The following is a 21,868-nucleotide window of genomic DNA, read 5'->3' on the forward strand; positions in this document are numbered from 1 at the left end:
AAAATCATCTGAAGGTGGAAGCATGCATGAACAAGCATCAGAAGTTATAGCCAAAATAAGTTGAAACAATTTGAACAAAAAATAACTACCACCTCAAAAAAAAAAAAAAAAAAAAGTAGTAAACCTACAATAATTCAGGTCACAATTAGAAAATGTAATAACTGACTCAGTACATGTGCCAGAATTGTTAACATATGAAAATACATTGGGCGATGCCAGTTACTGACAAAACATACCAGAATTTCTTGTTTTTTTTAAATCACACATGTGGTTCGAAAATCTCAACTGCAACACATTCAGCTGGTCAGCAACTAATAACAACCAGCTTTTCCTTTTGTTTGAATGTAACACACCCACAGATTTAAAGCTTGTCTTGAAAACTGGTAATATTCTGTTACATCTATTAGTCCAGCAACCAGGTGTCCAGTTACGTAAATCTTTGCAAGTAAGCAGAAAAGCAACCCTGTTTCTTCCTGCAACTAGGAACTCGCCAATCAGTACATTTCCTGTCACACTTTGTGCAGCAGGGAGGTCAAAGTCTTATATTACGCTGCAATATAACATAACTTCACTTATCCAAGCACTCCACCTGTTGGAGTAACAGAGCAGTTCACTAATCGTACAAGGGCGATTCCATGAAAACAAGGACATAGGGGGGTATTCAATTGTTGCTTTTAACGCGCTAAAACAAAAAAAACGAGCGCTCTAAAAATATTAGCGTTAATACGGTAATTACCTGCTAAATTTCATCTCGCAGCTCAGATTCAGCGAGTAAACTACCGTATTAACAGTATTTACGCGCATATTACTGTATAAACTGTAATATTTTTCGCGCTCGTTTTTTTTTTGTTTTAGCGCGTTAAAAGCAACAATTGAATACCCTCCATAAAGTTTTAAAAAAAAATTAAAAACACACACATACAAGATTTGGCCTTATTAAATCCGTTGAAGTGCTATATTTTAATAATAATTGTATTGTGTATAGTACTTCGTATCATGGCTCTTTAAACTACCAATGTTCAAGGAAATAAAAGCTATATATACACTGATCAGCCACAACATTAAATCCACAGACATGTGAGTGAATAATATTGTTATCATTATCTCGTTATCATTATCTCTCAAGGTGTGAGATATATTAGTCAGCAAGTGAACAGTCAGTTCTTGAAGTTGATGTGTTGGAAGCAGGAAAAATGGGCAAGTGTAAGGATCTAAACGACTTTGACAAAAGCCAAATTGTGATGGTTAGACTATTGGGTCAGAGCATCTCCAAAACTGCTGGTCTTGTGGGGTGTTCCCGGTATGCAGTTGCAATGGTTAGTACCTACCAAAAGCGGTCCAAGGAAGGACAACTGGTGAACTGGGGACAGTGTCATGGGCTCCCAAGGCTCATTAATGCACGTGAAGAGCAAAGGCTAGCCCATCTGGTCCAATCCCACAGAAGAGCTACCGTAGCACAAATGCTGAAATTTCAGGGCTTCCCTGATATACCAGAGTGATACCAAGTCTTAGGTTAACAAAGACTCACCAACCCCCAGGGTGAGCCTGATCAGATTGTTTAAAACAATGCGAAACAGAATTAGTCAGGTTCCATGAAGGGCACAGATTGGCCATGGGGCCTAACGGGAATTTTCCTGATAGGCCAGGGGCCTAATGAGGCCGACTGTAGGCTGCTTGATGTTTTTTTTCCATTACATCTTTTTTTTTCTTTATCAGTGGGTGCCGGCCGACAATCAAAGTCAGCCTAACATGGGTGCGGATTGGGGGGGGCAGCGGGGGCCCCCTGGATCAGGGGTGCTGGGCGGGGGAGCATTGTTGTGGCTGGTCCTTGCTTCCTGTGGCCCCAGAACCAGAATCTTAAACCCCGCCCCCCACGTGTGGTCACAGCCTCGTCCTATCCAGTAATAACTTTCTTGTCCTGGCTCTCTCCCCTATTTAGTACCCCCATTTATGTGTCTCCACCTCCCTCTAGGTTGTTAGCTCTCATGAGCAGGGCCCTCTTTCCTTGTGTGCTCCTTCTACAGTTCCTTCACCCTCTGTACCTCTTGGCCTGCTTCGCTAGCCCTGTTTTCCCTGTTTTATTAATCTTCGGTCTTCTTCTTGCCGATTTCTACTTTCCCTTTCTCTATCTGTCAGATATAATCTGATTTGCTTTACCCTGTCACCTGTGTTTGTATATATTTGTATCATGTGTCTTGGTTCTGTTTTCTGTATATGAAATGTACGGTCCTGCGGACCCTTTGTGGCGCCTTATAAGTCAAAGATAATAATAATAATAATAATGGTCACATTAGATGCGCACCATGTGACAGGTGCCTTCCCATGTGTACAGTGCAGAAAGCGTGGCTGGAATAAGGTAAGTGTAAGGGTGTTTTATGTCAATGTAGCATGTGTCCGTGTTATGTCACTATAATGGGGGTGAGGACAGAGGACCTTCTGTCAATGTAGTGTGTGTGTTATGGCAATGTAATGTATGTGTGGGCAGTGGGACTTATGTCACTGTAATGGGGGCGAGGGCAGGAGACTTATGGCAATGAAATGGGAGTGAGGACAGGGGGCTTATGGCAATGAAATGGGAGTGAGGACAGGGGGCTTATGGCAATGAAATGGGAGTGAGGACAGGGGGCTTATGGCAATGAAATGGGAGTGAGGACAGGGGACTTATGGCAATGAAATGGGAGTGAGGACAGGGGGCTTATGGCAATGAAATGGGAGTGAGGACAGGGGACTTATGGCAATGAAATGGGAGTGAGGACAGGGGGCTTATGGCAATGAAATGGCGGTGAGGGCAGGAGGGCATATGGCAATGAAATGGGGGTGAGTGCAGGGGGGCATATGGCAATAAAATGGGTGTAAGGACATCCATTTTGTATGGGGAAAGTGTTGGAGAGAGAAGTTGATTTTAATTAGGGCCGTGGGACCTTTATAGAGAGTCAGTGGAAGCAGGCAGGAATCAATCCCATGTGTTCCAGCACAACAGAGAGGAAATGCCAATCAATTCTGTCAAAGGCCTTCTCCGCATCTGTAGACAGCAGTCAAGTAGGAGCCCATGTGCCCTTGACTGAATACATTAAGTCTATGACCATCATGGTGTTATCCCAGGCTTTGCGCCTCAGACAAAACCAACCTGATCACTGTGAATCGCACCTGGTAATAAGTGTTTTAGGCTATTAGCCATAATTTTGGTGAAGAGCTTCAAGTCAACATCAACAGAGATTGGTCGCTAGCTTGAGCACCGGGAGGGTTCCTTGCCCTCCTTGGAAAGGACGGTGATATGGGCTTCTAAAGACTAAAATCCCAGGAGTAGGGGCTGCCTGGCTTAGCGGAGATGTCCTCTAACTCCTTCAAGGAGAATGGTTGATCCAGCATCTCTATAGCGGTCTCGAAAATTTTTGGAAACTGGCACTCCTGGAGGTAGGTGTCAAACTTCAAAGTAAATCACAGCAATGCAGCCTGGGATGTGAAGAAGCATAAAGGTGTTTATTGCTCATCAAATACAGATAAATGGTACAAACTCAATATAACAAACTGCACAGTGAATACTGCAGACGTAGGACAATGGAAGGTAGAGAGATATTCGAAGCAGTTGAGTAGCAGCAGGATGTGGAGTTCCGAGAGCACGGAAGCAGCAGGGAAAACAAACTATTAGGAAGGCAAAGAAACAACAATGATCAGCACAGGAGAAGGAGAGAGGCAGGTATATATAAGGAACGCCCAGGTGCAGGAGATAATTAGTGACACAGGTTAACCCTAGTAAATACAAAGGAAAAGGCATAGTAGCAGCACTTCTGGTAAACAGAGGTACTGCCAGATAAACATAATATAACAAGTCCAAAATACAGAAGGCAGGAACTGCCAATGCAAAGCCGCATGCAATGCAGAAGGCTGCAGGCAGATCCTGACAGTAGGTTTTAATTCATTTCTTTTCAGAGTCAGAGACTGCCTGGGACTGCGTACTGGAAATGTTGTACAGCTTGGAATAGTAAGAGTGGAAGGCTGACATGATTCTCCTGGGTCAAATGGCTCTCCCGCCTGTCAGTGTTCTTAACAGAGTGGATAGAGGACACTGCTCATTGAGCACTTAGTGCTATGGCTAAGATTTTTCTGGACTTATTCCCTTTACCTAAAATATTTGTGTCTGTATTTACTAAAGGCAAAATTCGTACTCACTCCGAGCAGCTTATGGAGAGCATTTCTGGCTTCAGTCAACTCCAATAGTATCCCATTGGCTAAGGAGAGTTTATGTCAAGTTTTAAGATCCCTAATTTGAGTAAGAGGTCCTCTTTAAGAGCATGTTTTTGCTTCTTAATGAATGCCCCAAGCTGGGTCAGTTTGTCCTTTAAAAACACATTTGTGTGCCTCCCAGATAGTCCCCTTCAATAGGTCAGAGTCGTTGTGCTCTAAATACTTAGCTATTGTGGAGTCAATTTGGGATTTACATTACGAGTCAAAGTAATGATTCATTGAGCGTCCAGGTCCATATTTGGAGAGCTTCAAATTAAGACATAGGGTGAGAAATATAGGTGCATGGTCTGACCAGGCTAGCTGTCCAATTTCTGCTGCTTTCACATGATGTAAGTGTCCATGACACTTACATCATGGAATACGCAGCGTGGGGATGTGAGTAAAAGGAGTAGTCGCCAACAGAAATTGAACGGTGTGTTAAGTTGTTTTTGTTATCTTGTATTTGTACTGTCTGAAAATCTGAATAAAAATAATTGATTTAAAAAAAAAACAAAAAAAAGTCTCATGTGATGTTTGAGACGCCATCAATCAGCTGAACTAAAGAGCCTAATCATTCAGGTTGTGTCAACATTTTGCATTAGAAGACAATTTTTGCATATTTTCAAAACAGGACCCCAACTTTACAGAAGCCAAATATAAGACAACAAAGCTGCAAGAACAAGCAAGAGAAGCGCAAAAACAGAATTGAATACTGGAGAATACACCTGTATATTCATATTCAGGAGAATTCCTATATGCCAATACATTGGTGGTTGTGGGGAAGGGGGTCACTACAGGTGCATTAGCCTAGGGTGACTAAACCCCATATCCCCTTAGAGAGACTAATAAACGAATACTGCATGTTAGACTAATTAAATCAAATATTTGATGATTGGTTGCTGTGTTTAACTGCTATTTGTGCCATTTATATTATGGGGTCTATTTATCATTGGCGGGTAGCAGCCTATGGTAGCTACCATTATGTATTGCAGCACAATGCTTCAATAGATTCTGTTGCATGGCTGGTATTTACCAATTTTTGCCTCATCTGCGATACACTGTGAAAATCTCCCCCTTCTGTGTTGGAAGATGGGGCTTTGCAGTGCTCCCAACGCAGCAGTGAAGGGCAGGAGCAATGCATATTTCTTCAGCCCAGATGCCAACAAAACTTAAGTAGCAATCAGAGGTAATCAGGAGGCAATCAGCCATTTTTAGACTATTCTGTGGTAAATCTAATTGCTATAGATATGATGTTAGCATGTTCAGTGATTTCCACTAGCAACATGCAATAGTACGAATGGTTACTCAATATTCATCACACTGCATACAATTTAGATGTGCAGAGTCACAGCAAGTGAATCTATGAAACAGAAAAAATATAGTATACATAAAATATATGTGTAAAAAGACCTGCATAGTATGTCAGAGGGTAAAAAAGCAGATGTCAGACTTAGAGGGGAGCCTAGACAGCCGGGAGAGAATCTCCTGCTTTTCTGAACTCTATGCTCCAGGTTGGGGATCACAGGCAGATTGGATGCCAATTGCAATGCTGAGATGGTGTTGGTTACTAAGGGATGGAGGAGAAAGGAAAAGCAAAGCTTTTCTCCACTTGATTAATTGGGCAAGACTGCAATCCCCGACAATATCTACGGGGACTGCGGTAAATGGTAACCTTGATAAATTAAGAGAAGAGATGTGATAGCCAGTTGCCTCATCTTCATAAATAGAAACCTTAATCCGTATGGCTTGCTTGACTTTGCTCACACTGTGGGCAGGATGAAATGAAATTTTTGCTGCTGAAACATACAATTTTCTTCTACTACATATATAAATAATCAAGAATCCCAGTATCTGTAATATTTTCAGTGAGCTTTGCTCATGTTGCATTCCATCCAGAACACTAAACAAAATACAATTTACAATCTTTTAATGGGCAGCTGTAGGAGGAAAGCTACAAAGCACTCCATTGCAACTGATACTTTAATCCTCCAAAGCAGTTTACACAGAAGAACTGTACAATGTGTTGCCTCACTTGGGGACATTTATGAAATGAACACACATGGGAAAATAAAGAGCTGTAATCACATAACATCAAAGTATTGCTTCCATATTTGTACCTGTAATAGAAATATGACAGGTATAATCTATTGCCCATGAATTTTAAAAGGTGGTAGACTGCTCTGTCTCAACATAATTAAAGATAACGTTTAACAAGGTAGTAAAAAAAACAACAACAATGTACATGTGGAGTGCTTATACAAACAAGAAACACAAATCTACATGTACTCTTTTTTGACCAACAGTTTATCTTTGTTTCCTTGCAACAAATGTGGAGGGAAGAGAAGTCTACTGTTAGCTAGAAACCTCAACGCTAGTCGATTGAAATAATGAAACAGAATTTAATATATTACGTTAATTATTTTATTTTGTTATCCATTTCTTTCATTCATGAATATTTTTATTCATACATGATTTTTGCAGCTTATTCCAGACCTGGAGTTTACATGAATAAGGTTTTTATGTTGATATTCATATGTACTATTTATATACCACCTGAATAAAGTTGGATTCTTTTTTTTTTTCATATTAACTGGGTGGATAATAATTGATTTGAGTACTGTTTATCCCCAATTATTATACCCAATAGCTGCATCCAATCAAAATAGAGGAAGGCAAACTGGCCTTAACCTGTCTTATGACTAGCAGACAATAGCCAATTTTGTGAATACTGCATTATGTTCTACTGTGCATTTTTAAGTTTGTTGTGCAGAAGATTCAAGGGATACATGAGGCGATAAAGTTGATGCCAAACAACAGCTTACTGCAGGGTTTCCCAAACCAAGTCCTCAGGGCTCCCTAACAGTGCAGGTTTTCCATATCTCTTTGATGGAGAACAGGTGTATTCATTACTGACTGACACATTGTAACAGATCCACAGGTGGTCCTAATTATGTCACATGTGATCTGGAAAAGCTGCACTGTTAGGGAGCCCTCAGGACTGGGTTTGGGAAACCCTGGCTTACTGTATTAATAAAGAACAGAATATATACAAAATATATAAAATTGTAGACTGGATAGTTTATATATTAAAAAACAAAATACAAATTACAGACGGTACTGGGTAACATGTAGACAGGGCAAAGGTTTAGAAAACGTCCTCCTTTTTGTATACAATTAAAGAGAACTGCTTTTGAAGGTTCTTCTTCCATAATACTTATGCCTTCCATTCAAAAATCATGCAACTATATTTAGATTAGGGCATTGTGCCTAAATGTCTATTAATATATGTATCTTTTTTCTCTGTCTGGGGAAATACAGCAATTTTAAACCCAGCGACTACGACAAATAGATCACACAACTAAAACTGACCAAATAGATTGCTAATCATGTCCTGGCTAGGATATCCTTTAAAACTGAATATTCTGCAAAATTAAAGGGAAACATGACAAGTTATTACTACATGAAAGAACATGTGACATTCAAACACATTAATACTAGAAGCCATTGACTGGTGTACAAGCCAAATTAGTTTATTTTCCTTATGCAGTTCTTGTTGCCTTTTCTCCTTGTATCAAGATACTAGTCAGATTTAATCAAATACCTCAATATACTAATTTATGGCATTATCCAAAATGATGGAAGACCTTGTCCATAATTTGGAATCTCCATCACATGCTTGAATTTTCAAGCGTTAAGTTTTTAATGAGCAACTATCTACCAAACCTAAATATTATTTAACACTGGTCAATAGCATCACAGAAGTATTCTACAAGACAGTCAAAAGTTTCTTGAACAGTATGTGAACCACACTACACATTAACAATACATGACATATGAGTAGATGATACCTACTAAAATCTGTCCCAGCTTCTTTCTGGTGGCTTGATTGCAACTCCACATAATTCCAGGCCTATATTTATCAAGGTCTTTTAATATTTAACTCCAGTGGTTAATGCACCTTTGAGACATGCCTGAAACAGGCTACTTCAGCACTTTCTAGTTACAGTGGGATCAAATGTGAAAATCTGTAAGAGGGCAATGTGTAGCAATCCGTTTTTACTAGACTAGCACAAATCTATAACCAGATCATTAATATTACACTCATCACTGCAGCAAATTAGGGAGGATAGAATTACTTCTTGTGTATTCTATGCACCACCTATGTGATCAGAGATTTAACAATTATCTGTATCAGGCCATATACTATCTAACATTTTGCTAGATACACTCATCAATAAAGTATCTAGCTCTAACCTGACTGCACCTACGAAGATGACAGAAGCTGTAAAGGTATATAGTCTTATGTCTATGGCTGCCAACATGTCACAAACTAGGTTGATATAGATTAGTGCATATAGATGTGTGTTACCCACTTCATACATTTACTCCCTAGAATGCAAATGTTTGAACATTCAATTCCTGCAAGTAGCCGGAAATCGACAACTTTGCAGTGAAAATTTAAAGGGACGATGGCTTGTAAAGGCAAACTTTACATTTGCTTTAAATTTTCACTGCAAAGTTGCCGATTTCTGGACGACTTGCAGAAATCGGAGGTTCATATATTTACCCGCTAGAATGCGTTGATAGTTTGTTCCATTTTAATCCATTTCACTGTGTAAATTCAAAACTAGAAGCATTTACATATATTTTTATAGCCTTCACCTGCTGTGTGACGGTCAACTATAATTTTTTTCAAATCAGGTGGAAGGGTGTTGACACAAAACAATTCACAGATTATTTTTTTTTATCTTAATTTCAGCAAATAAATGTTTGCCTGCAACTGCAATTATAAAACTGTATATAGAAACATATAAAAGAGAAAAGATAATCAGAAAGGTTAAGTGTAATGAAACATGGAAAATCTTGTTACAATCAGATTACTACATACCCCGACAAATTGAAATAAGGAAGTAAATGTGACAAAAGATGTGCTGGTATAATCTACTTTGCTTACCCCTTGTACCATGTAATAGAGTGATAATAACCCAATTTCACTGATTCTTGCATTACAGACATACTTACACTGTTTGAGATTTCAAAGAACCAATTAAGCTTGCACAAAAAACACGCCGCACTAGCCATAAATTACCAATGCGGATGTAGAAAGACGTTACTAACGTTTAACAATATTCTCAGTCTACCTTGCCAGTGCAGTTACTTAGGATAGTTACACACTACAAAAACGTTTGACCAATTTGCTCTCACTAACGATTTTACAAAAGACTGAAGTTCCAATCAGTCTGCCGATTCATGTGTACACACTATACATGATTTACCTTCAAATCTGTGCTCTTCATCTGGTCCAAGAGCAGTGTAGTCGGTCATTCCTGTCACACCGATTATAACACATAAAATAAACTGACTTTTCCACAATGTCATTACAATTTTCGTTAGTTTCTGTGACTCTGAAATGAAATATTCAGTCTCAGAACGAATGGCCCAATTAATGCACCTACAGCACACACTAGATTTAACAACAGAGACACAGTGACAGGTTCCTACTCTATCTCTTGGCAGACAGTCATGTGGAGTGCACACACACTGCAGGATCAGAAAGTGGTTGGAAAGATTTATAGTTTTGCTGAAAAATCAAACTAAAAGACTATTGGTACTTTGGAACGACTTGTTCATGGTGTAAGTATACACAATAATGTGATATCGGGCTAAACGGTTGTTTATCGGGTGTTAGGATAGGTACACACTAGAGGTTTTTCAGCCAATTATTGGGCCTAACACAAGCCCACTCAGCTATTGTTCAAATTACTCAATTACACTAGTTTGCAGTCTGCCTTATTACCTGCAGCTAAAAGATCAAATGCATCCAAAAGGATATGGTGTTTCAGAGCTGCAGTTAACCAGACAAGACATAATGGAGGCTAAAGAGGAAGTATTCATAACAAGTGCTGAAAATAGCAATAAAGTTAGCACAGGTAACGGTTGTACAGTTTTAAATAAATGTATAAAAATATGCAGTGTTCTGCCAAGCACCTATTTCCCGGGTGGTCCTCCTGGCAGTTTTTACTTGTCACCCGGCTCTTCGAGGTCAACATAGTCTTATCATAATATGATAAACCATTGTTTCTGCTATTAGAACAGGCACTATGTGAGCACTACAGCCAGCAGTGTGTTTTAGACCACTGACCCCCCCACAGTCTGACCAGTCATGGCAGGTGTGGGCAATAACTTCCAACATTTTTTATTATTATTGCAAAGTATTACAACTGCCGCAACCCGGCTGCTCTTAATGACACCCGCCTAACAAAATTTTCTGGGGAGAACTCGGACACGGATACTTGTTATTTATCCAGATGCCACCTGACTCACCCATCTGTCATTCCAGGGAGGCTTCTATTCTTCAGTAACAGACTGCACAATGCGGGAGGGTTTCTATTAATGAATTCCTGTTCGCTCCCCTTCCTAAAACCAGTTGTGGGCAAGGCACTTGAGCCAGGTAGATAATGATTCCTAGACAACATGTGTCATCCTTTCCCAGCTGTTGTGGAGAACTACAGGGACCAGAATGTTGCTAGCAGGGCATGCTGAGTGGGACTGCCATTTGCACAACAGGTTTTGGTACTTAATAATGGCAATGGACAGTGGGGCAGAATACATGTTTCAAATGCCATGCAATTAACAATTACTAACAATAGAGAATGTTCTAAACCCTTGGTGAGACACAGCTATATCCAGGATACGACAGACATTCTCTGCAAACTTTCTGCCCTGGGTCCACTACCAGAAGGCTCAATACTGGCAACTATGGATGTGGATTATCTGTACTCTAACAAACCCCACAAGGATGGCATAGCCGCATGCCAACACTACCTTCAAAAAAAACCCCAAAAAAACAGTCTAGCCACGGAGCCAACAATGCAGCTGATCAGGTTTGTTCTCAATCATAATTTCTTTTCTTTTGGGAAAGACATATACCTGCAGTGTATGGGAAATGCCATGGGTATAATAAGATGTCACCTCAGTATGCAAATCTTTTCATGGCTAAACGATAGGAGGAGGAGTTCAAAATGCAAAACCTGCATCCATGTCCTACTAACAAACACAGAACACATACCCAACACACAATGGGACTATAAAATCACTGACACATTCTCATGTACATCCTCCAATGTGGTGTACATGATACAGTGTACAAGGTGCCCTGAGGGAAAATAAATTGGAGAGACCAAGCAGAAACTGCAATCCAGGATGAATCTATACAGACACAACAATAAGGAGGTCTCTGGACATCCCTGTGGGTAAACACTTCTCTGGACCAGGACACAGTATGACAGATTTAAAAGTTCTAATACTAAAAGGTCTTTTAAAAAATGACAGAGAGAGAAACACACGGGAATTCAAACTGATAAGAACATTCCAGTCATTAACTCAAGGGCTCAATCTGACACCTGGATTTATGACCCTCTACATGGACACACTTCACACCCCACAGCAAAGTGACTCCAGATCTCTGAACTCATAGGACTGTTACTCTTCCATTCATAAGGAAAACCATTGCTTTAGCTCATCTTAATGATGTATCCCCCCTGCCCGTGTACACATTTCTTTATGTAACATCTCTTAAATGTTTTGCCTTTTCCTTGATCATTCATTTGTAAACTTGCCTGATGAAGGGACCTCTGTGCTCTGAAAGCTAGCAAATATAACAACTATATTTTGGTTAGCCAATAATGGTATCACTCCTATAATACTTTTGTCTTTTTTGACACAACAGTATTTAACATCACACATATCTATTTCTAAATGGTTCATGCTTGGAATTTCCAAGGTCAATAACATTAAGAAATGGAAGTTAAGGAGCTGGTGGAAGTCAAGGGACGATCTGGCAGATCCAGAACAAAATCTTACAGGACAGTATATAAACTGGTCAAATATGCAGATTAGAACCCATATAGGTTTAGCCGACACTGGATTAGAAGCCCACAGTACTGAGTTGTTAACACAAAAATGGTCAGCATGGAAGAGTTGCCAGAAGGAAACCTTTACTATAACCTTATCACAAAAGCCAATGTCTTAAGTATGAAAAACAATACTAAGATGGAAGGATTTACCACTAGGCAACCTAGCCAACTGCCTAGGGCCTAGCGGTCCCCAGACCAGACGGTGCTGCCATCCCCCTCTGTGCGCAGGCATGTTGAACAAAGTCTTGTCCGAGATGGGAAGAAAAAAAAGTCACATGACAGCGCAGCAGTTCCCGGCAGTCTCCTCTCCAACTAAATGCTCACTGAAAATGACGGCAGGCATGTGTTAATATTATGTGTGTGTGTGAGGGGCCAGTGTATAGTGCTAGACACTTTTGGAACAATGTGTTGTAGGTTGCTGAAACAAACATTTAACATTTTGACCACAACTATAAAAAATGCACTTGAAGAAAGTAACACTTATGCTTTGGGATCATGTGACAGCTAGTAGCACTGGAAAAACTTTCTAGGTGGAAGGAAGATTTGATACAAGTGCAAGCAATTAGAACTCAAACCATTTATGAGCTAGACATCAAAAAGGAGATGCTGTGCTTTCTGCCAAAGGATATGTTACAAAAGGAATGACTAACAGGGTGTCCAAATTTAGATACAGGTCACATTCACTATTGTTTTTTTCAAACTCTTAATTCAACAAATATATAGTAACTGCAGATTAAAATGTGCGTAAAGTTCATGTTTAAAATGTATACACCGCAGAGGTTGGGTTAGCTTCATTTCACTTAAGAGATTCAATACAGAATGCAATTTGACTAGGATGACCAAATATGTATACAATTAAGTAACCAATTCTATAAAATGTGGTTTATGGATTTTTTTATGTAGTTTATTTATTAGAGAAAGCCCAGACATAGTTGATTGATATTTCCAGAAGTAGACTGTTTGTGATCAAAGGTTAAACATTGACATGAACTAAACAGGAATATTTAACTTTGAGAAGCTCAACCCACTGAACATAATAGTTGATCTCAGCATTGTGGTAGATTGTGAAATGCACAGGTCTGCAAGTCTTTTCACTGTGTATTTTATGGTTTATTAAATAGGAGTAGTCAAGTTGTAGCCATCTAAATTTTAAGTTATACCAGAACTTGGAAGCTGCTGCCTTAAATTTATTTTGTCCTGTTTATACCATAAAAGCACTGCATACAGGGAGTTATACAATCATGGTCACAGAAACGGGGCTGAACACAATTATTTTCTAAGTCTTTTTACAACTTATTTGCACTTGCATTCATTAGGCATTTTATAATGTATTACATACAATGCATATAAAAATCTACAAACGAAAACCCATTAACAGACTTTTGAGATGGTAATGGCACTTACATTTTAATGTCCTTAAAAATCAATGTTGATTTTTTTATTTTTTTTTTACTACTCATTAAAGTGAAAGAAATGTCAGTGTTAGTAAAGCACACAATCAGGCTCAAAGAGGGTAAAACTCAATTATCAGGTTGCCAAATACATAATTTAATGAAAAAGTACTTGTAAAACAGGGACATCAGAAAAGGTTCAGTCCGTTTTTGAAAACTGAATATATACATATTTATATATATATATATGTGTAAAACAAAAAGAAAAAACAACAACCCAAAAACAAAAAAAAATAAAATCAAAGTTTAAACATAAAAAATGACTTTCAATAATCAGAGATGGACAGGAGGGAAACATTTGTAGATGCATGATTTTTTTTTTTTATGATGCTCCTTCATTAACTGCAGTATAAAGCAATATACACAAATGCCAAGGAAACATTACCATCCTTACTGGCTGAAATTCGGATATGTAAATTTCAAGAGATACCAACCGTGTAACACTGCTGGGGACATCAGTGGTTGGTAATGAAAAGCAGAGCTTGGACAATAAATGCATACCTGGTAGTTTAAAAGCAGACAGACAAGCAAAAGATAGGACTTCACAGAGCTTCATTGGTGACCAAGTCTAATAAATAGTTACCAATCATTTACATTAAGTTTAATCTGTATAAAAAGGCAAGTGCTGCTATGCAACAAACATATTAATGTACATTTAGAAAACATTACATGGGGTGGGGTAAAGGGAGTGCATTTTCCAGTAAAAATTTGACTTCATTCATAAAAATAAATAAAAATCTGTGGTCTGCCCAAATGGTGAAATGGTCCTTAGTTTTCATCTGTTTTACAGGCCAGTGGCTGTTTGCGGGATGTATAGATAGTATTTGGCAAATAAAGGGATGGATGCTAAAGTGAAGTTGATTTTTACTTTTAAAGTGCATCTGTCACTGCAAATTTCACTTTAACTTTCCATTAATATTAGTGTTTGTTTTCTTTTATAGCATCAACGTTTGATGAAACATATTAGGCCATCCAATCTTTTAATATACAAATGCTTATCTTTGCAATCAAGCACCGAAGGGAGGTCTCCAAATTGCATACATCAGTTAATAACAAACTAAAGCTGCCCTCACTTCACAGGATTGAAACTCCTCTTTAGTCTTGTATGATCTCCTTGAACCAAACATGACCCAGCATTGTGAAACTGTACAAACATCATCATTTGTTAATGTCTGAAAAGGGAACCAACAACGTGTGCAATTTACACAAAAACAATCTGCTTATTGGTAAAGAGAGACACTGTACACTGGTCATATCATAAAGAGGAAAGGGTCACAAACCCCATGAACAGAGGGATGCAGTCTGATGATCAGATTGCTGAGAGATCAGATCAGTTCTAACATTACTTCCTTTATGTACCGTAGTTGAAATACGCCAGACAGATTATTAAGAATAAAATCCCAAATGCCTGTCAATAGATCTGGTCACCAAATCTTCAAGCTTTAATTGGGGGGGGGGGGGGGGGAGTAGGGGATGTGTGTTTTGTACACCTGTAACAGATTATATGCAGCTTTTCATGTTTCATGTTTAATATTTAAAGAAACATGCTAACTGTGAAATGACAAGCGCATGTCTGCTGTTGGAAATACAAAGCATTCCCATGTTCTAGAGGAACAGCCATGATTCCAAAGTACTGTCGCCCTAATTTAATTCATATATGGCCTTACTGTGGAAAACTTAAAAATAAGATTTTATCAAAAAGCACCATAAAGAGGGCATTTTATAGGCTCCCTAATAACTGCACATGGCATAGCTCTGGCAAAACTTAGATTGGTCACCATACCTACCACAATAGTGTTAACATTGAACTGGGCAGCTTGACCACCACTCATAAAAAAAAAAAAGCAACACAGAAAAGTGACGAAAATATAAATAAAAAGCAAAATTTGTAGACAGAGGAAAATGTAGTTCGCATAACTGAAGTTTTGCAACTGTTGGGAAGACATTTAATGAATTAAAGGGGATACATATTCTGAGCAGAAATAAAGAGTAAAGGATATTGTAGTGTGAATTTTCAGTGCCACGTTCTATAAGTTACAATAGGTAAACCCTAGGAAGTGCAGATCATGTGAATGATCCCCATACTTCCCTCATGTTCTCTGGCTGACTGACTGGAATTTGATGATAAATAATGTACATCTGGTATTCATCTTTGTAAACAATATTCACAAAATGGCATCTGTTACTTGACTGGGTAACATATTTACAAATGTATTGCACAACTAGCAATTTCTGTACATTGCCATTAAAAGGCCATTAAGAGCCAGCCAATGAAAGCTGGGTATTTACAGAAACAAAATGTAATGTTTTCACCTGCTAGTCAATATATTTAAAAGCATAACAAAATCATTGTCCAAGGTGTTGTTGCCTCATAAATTAAGCAACATGAATATATTCTGTCTTCTTTAAGAACATTTTGGTGGTACAAAGAATATAAAACTGTAATTGTGCATATTCTACCATCTTTACAGTTATAGATAGGAGGAATATTGTTTAACATCTTCGGTTGGTCCGTTTCCAATTGATAATTCATACACATCCTTGGGAAAGCATCCTCTGCTAAAACCTAAAGTTTAACATAAAACTTTAAATAAATTTTCTCATATGACTGTACTTCAGTGGGGATTAGATGTCCTATTTTTGGCATTTAGATATGCACTAGCAGAAATGTGTTTTCGGGGATTTAAAGACAGCACTATCACCTCTGTCCTGAACTGTGTGGAATCATATTCTTTTTGCTTCTACTACGACTGTTTCTAGTGGAGTCTCTGTTGGGACTTTCTCGACTTGAGCTGCCCCTCCTTAGTCGCACGTGATCCTTATTCTCATCACTTTCAGCTTCAGAGTCGCTCAACTCTAAGTCAGGACAATAGCCGTCACTGTCCTGATATGGAGTCCCAGATGGTTGACAATCAAGCGGCTGTTTTTTCCACAAGCGTTCTTTTGCAGATTGCCTTCTTTGAGGCTTTTCACAATTGCGAAGATCTTCTGTGGTCCTAACTAAGCTATTTGTTGTCTCTTTGAAGGATCTGCTAAACTGTTCCACGTTAGACTTTCTGAAGCTGCCGTGGCTAGACAAATGAGCTGTGATTAAAGACTCCTGGTCATGGGAAGTTTGGCTGGAGCAGTCTCTCTGAGTTTTGTCCCCAGCAGAACGTAATATTCCATTAGATTTGCTTGACCTCATATGCTCATGCTGTACCTTTCCACTTCCATTTGAGGACTGTCCATGTATTACAGCTTGTAGAGACAAAGGTTTCCCTGAACTCCTAAAACGTGACGTTTGCTGAGACCCTGGATCTGGGATCTCTGTCCGAGGATTATTAATTTCTAGCAATCCATTGCTTCTTTGTTCAGAGGCAAACCTGGAGTAGTGCTTAGTGAGGAGTTCAGAAGACATCTTTTGTGATTCTCTGCCACCACCATGATGTGAACTATTGTAATCAACAAGGCCAGATCTGGTTCCACTTTTAACAGAGTTGTTTTTACAGTCTATAGGTGAAAATTTTGGCATTTTTAACTTCAAAGTAATTCTTGGAGGAGGGTAGAACAGTGTATTTTCAAGAGCACTTGATAAAGGTTGTCCTAAACACAAGAAAGAAAGAACAACAACACATAAGGAGACAGATCTTATGTAGCAATAAGATTAAACTGGAGTACAATATGTTTCCCCAGGTGTAAATAGCAATGTCAACAAAGAAAATATTTAGTTAAATCTGAACAAATAAAACAGTGAAATCTGCAGAGTATTTGTTTATTCTGAGTTTAACATAATACACTTAAGAGCAAAAATATTCTCAGAGCAATGGTAATACAATGACGACAAAAATAACTGAGGAAAATTAAGGAACTTAATTAAATAGCTGTAAAGCAGGTGAACGGTGTAGTTAGGTTTGCAAAATACTATATGGAAATGTGATTAGCAGTAGTAGGGCAGGAGAGCAGGTTTCCAGATTAACAAGAGCAGCTCTGCAGTATAAGTACTTTTTTTGAAGAAGATCTTGTTTACCCCACTGGCAAGATGTGTAAATCTGCCCATCTTGTCCACTAGCCTACTAAACTCCCAAAATGTGTTAGCTGATGAGTTAACGGGATTGTGTCATATAGTTTTATCCACTGTGTTACGTGCAATAGGTCCTAGAGAAAAATCGCTGCTCGAGTTAAACTTTATTATAAAATTTAAATTTTGTTTCCTCCCAGCATGATTGGTACTATCTATATGGTCTTTTGGTTGGGGCAGTATAGTTGGATTTATGACCCTCTATTAGCAGGGGTTAATGTCAACTGTCATTTTTGATAGATATTAGATGAATGCTGTGCCTTATGCTTCCTTTTTTTGTTACTCTGTATCAGTCTGAAAAAATTATAAATAGCAATGAAACAAAATAAATTACCTTTCTGTTACTTTATTGCTGGCTGCTTACTTTTGGCACAGATTCTAAATTTGGTCGCCTGGATGCAATGATGTAGTAATAATGCTGTAATCTGGAGAATTGGGCATGGTGGAAAACTCAAAGTTGAGACCAGGGGGTAAATGTATCAAGCTGAGTGTATTCCAGCGGGTTTGAAAAAATAATCAGATTCTAGCTATCATTTATTTAGTACATTCTACAAAATGACAGTTGGAATCTGATTGGTTGCTATAGGCAACATCTCCACTTTACAAACCCGCAGAAAAACTCTCAGCTTGATACATTTACCCCCAGGATTGAAAATGCTTAATTAGAAGACATACACACATTAGAAGCAAGCGCTAGGAACGGTCCCTGTGAACTGTCATACAAGTAACTTCTGTTCAAGGTACAGAAGAAATAAAAGTACGCCATCTGAAATTTAGACACTACAGACTAAATGTGGGGGGAGAAAAATTTGATATGATATTTGGATATCTTAATGGTGTCCATGTTCTATTTCAGGTGGCTTAAAACTATTTTTCTGGACTAAACTTCTTCTTTAAAGTTAATTACCAAAAGCAAGATTTACTTGGAGATACTAGTACTAAAACTAAATAAATAACCAAGAAACATTATGTGACATGTATACAATGTAGCCAGGATAATTCTATTGTCACAGTGTGAAATGCACTATATGTACCACAATTGTTTATTTTTCTTCTGTTTTTATTGTTTTTGTAGTAGAAGCATATTGTAGCATACTGCAGTGTGTATTTTTAGGAGAATTCAATACAGAAAAAAATCACTGTACACTTTATGAATTATCACCCGTGGTACATTTACAAATTTAAAGCAAACTCAAAAAATGAACCCCTACTGTTGTTGCCTAGTTTTCACGAGTATGGGAGAGAAGATAATATAAATGATGCCAGGCAGAAGATGTGTCAAGAATATCAATTGGTTTCATATATTCAGACTGCAGCCAAAGCCGTGCTGTCACAAAGTAGCCTCTATGATGCTGCCAAGTTACATGTGCTGCTGCTACCTAATTAGAGACCTGGCCCTGGGTAGCTGCAGTCAGAATATCAGTAGACGTCTGGTATAGAATAGAATGGGAAACAATGAAGCCATAGAAAGATTCTGTATGTGTACAGAGGCTTCTTCTGTACTCCTGTATCATGTTATTCACTTCCCACATTTTAACAGCCTACATTTCTCTGCAAAATACATGCCAAATATAGAGTAGCAGGAGCCGGACATATAGGTTTTGCTTCTAAATACGTTTGTGTGTGGCTAGGGACAAAAACATACTCTGAGGCTCAACTATATACACACAGGGGGAAACTTTTAAGTGTTCTGCAGTTTGCATTTAATAGTATTTAATAAAAAAAATACTATACTATTGAGCTGACTCAAAGGTAAATATTCGTTAGACCTGCTGTGTATTTAGATATGGTCTTCTGCATACCAATTATTATCATACCAATGAAATAACGCATGGTTAAACCATCGTTCAGCTTGAACCAGTCTGTCCATTCTACTCTGACCACTCATTAACAAAGCGTTTTCACTGAACTGCTGCTCACTGGATGGTTTGTTTGTTTTTTTCCCCAGAAGATCCGCAAATGCTGAGATACTCAAACCTCTCTGTCTGGTACCAACAATCATTCAACAGTCACGTAGATCATATTTCTTCCCCATTCTGGTGTTTGGTCTAAACAACAACTGAACCTCTTGACCATGTCTACATGCTTTTATGCATTGAGTTATTCACAAGTTAGCCCCAAGAACGCCGAATAGATATTTGGATTAAAAAACTGGTGTACCTAATAAAGTGGTCACAGTGTGTATATATTATAATATATTAATTGGATTGCTTATCATTCATGTATTGCCCCTAGAAGCAGGACTGTGGCTCTTCTAATGAAATATGAGACCCTAGGGAGGACATTTTTTTCCCATGCTACAAAATGTCACTTTTCTATATTTATTTAAAAAGAACAAATAAATAAGGTCTATAAAGACCACTGGTTATTACCATATCTGTTTTTGTGGAAAGTTACATGTATTCAACCAACCCAACACTAAATACAAAGTTTTTTTAATAAGTACAATCAATATCAAACAGAACTAAATTATTAATCATAAATAAAATTATGTAAGACAGTTCAAAGTATATTTTAATCACATTACATGTTTATTGTTATTTACATAAAAATAAAATATAATATGAGCTGTTACACACAATTAGTTGTTTTTTTTATTATTATTTTTGTGCGGGGTTGGTCAAATTAATGTACCCTATCAAAAAAAAACCAAAAAACTGTAATCAGTGGTACTTATTTCATTTTTGAAAAAAAAATAATAAAAAAAAAAATAGATAGATCTATCTATCTATACATCTATAATATAAAAGCCTAGTGGCGTGTGTTAGTCTGTGTGTGAAAAAAAAAAAAAACAAGCTGCAGCGCCACCTGCTGGGCAGAGCTATACTCTGACCTACTAAATTCTTAGTGTGTGTGGGAAAAAACAAAAATAAGAAAGGGCTGAAATTTGGTATACTAAGATGTTTTTAATTTGTTAATTTAATTTGTTAATTGTTAAAAGTGTTTATAAAGATTTAAAAAAAATATATATATATTTCTTGAAGGAGAAGTGACAGTTGGGAGTGGTTGGTGGTTGCCGGGGGTGACAGTGGGGAGTGGTTGGTGGTTCCCGGGGGTGACAGAGCGAGAGGAGTGTGATACTCAGGACCGCTGAGAGAGATCCCTGTGTCTGGATAGACATCTGGATAGATGTGGCGATAAAGATGAAGGATGAGGTGATGGAGAAAAATGATGAGGTGGTGACATGTGGACAAAACCACGTTAAAAAAGGGCGCTTGCGTCGGGAAGTAACGCTCTTCCCCTGAGGAGGCCTGGGCTATGGCCCAAATGCATGACAAGAACCTTTTTAACACCTTAAGTAGCTTGATTTAACTAGAATGCATGAGTATCATGCACGGGTTAACATTATATATCTATCTATCTATCTATCTATAGACACGCATATATATCTCTATTTAAAATCGGGACTTTTATAGACGATTGGATGTAGTAGGGGGTTATAGACCATTTTTAAATTCAAAAGATTGAATATACTGTATATGGCTCATAACTACTGAAAATATAGCCAACTGTATATAGCAAAAATGTAAGTGTTGTGGCTGACAAAATCATCCTTTTAAGTATATTTATGTAAAAGAGCTACAGTCCTTCCAGGGGCAGCATATGAATGGTAGGTAATCCAATGAAATAGCCTTACCTACCTTCTGGGAGTTAAAAGGTTAATAAAGATTCAGTTTGACAGTTTTGCATAGACTAGGAAAATGTGTAGTTAATACATACTCTTTATATTTTGTAGTACCTTAATTACCCTTGACAACCATTGGTTTAAGAGGGCAGCCTCCATCTTGAAAATGATAGACGTGACTTGTGGATCCATTCAGAAAAACACGATTGTAAATGACAAATGGTGCATCTTACTGCAGCCTGAAGAGACCTTTTATTATATGCTACAATAATTTTAAGAATAAACCTGTTACACATGTGGGTTTGTGAGGTTTCTCCATATTCCTTGCATAGTCGTGGAAGTGAAATGGTGATAAACTATAAAGCAAATGCTTTATTTTTATATTATATTTTTAAAAGGTGAGATATACCCATATATTTAACTGCTATGCATTAGACGTGGCTGTTATAAGTATGGTTGTATTTGTGAAACACCGACGAGCAACAACCCTCCTCTCCTCCTATGGAGCAACTGGAGATCTAGACAGTTGCACTGATTGGAGGAGCGACACGTCACCTCTCCGATTGGAGCCCTCTGTTTCAACCCCAGTGTT

General features: G+C 38.1%; 2 protein-coding genes across 4 annotated transcripts in view; both read right to left on the reverse strand.

Moving 5' to 3' along the window:
• The window catches only part of RGN (regucalcin), a 30,589-nt gene extending 22,414 nt beyond the window's left edge, over positions 1 to 8,175 (reverse strand). The window contains exon 1 of one of the 3 annotated variants that reach the window (XM_075200077.1): positions 8,077 to 8,175. The gene's annotated coding sequence lies outside the window, so the exon portion shown is untranslated. Of the gene's footprint in view, positions 1 to 236; positions 511 to 8,072 lie in introns of those variants that run through there. The other 2 variants (XM_075200078.1, XM_075200076.1) reach the window with 2 other exon arrangements.
• A 5,497-nt stretch (positions 8,176 to 13,672) lies between these two features.
• Positions 13,673 to 21,868, reverse strand: part of JADE3 (jade family PHD finger 3) — a 56,788-nt gene continuing 48,592 nt past the window's right edge. The window contains exon 11 of the mRNA XM_075200079.1: positions 13,673 to 17,176. Coding sequence (XP_075056180.1) covers positions 16,290 to 17,176 — 887 coding nt within the window. The 3' untranslated portion in view covers positions 13,673 to 16,289. The remainder of the gene's footprint in view (positions 17,177 to 21,868) is intronic.

The sequence above is a fragment of the Mixophyes fleayi genome, chromosome 2 (genome assembly GCF_038048845.1).
Source record: "Mixophyes fleayi isolate aMixFle1 chromosome 2, aMixFle1.hap1, whole genome shotgun sequence".
Lineage (NCBI taxonomy): Eukaryota > Metazoa > Chordata > Amphibia > Anura > Limnodynastidae > Mixophyes > Mixophyes fleayi.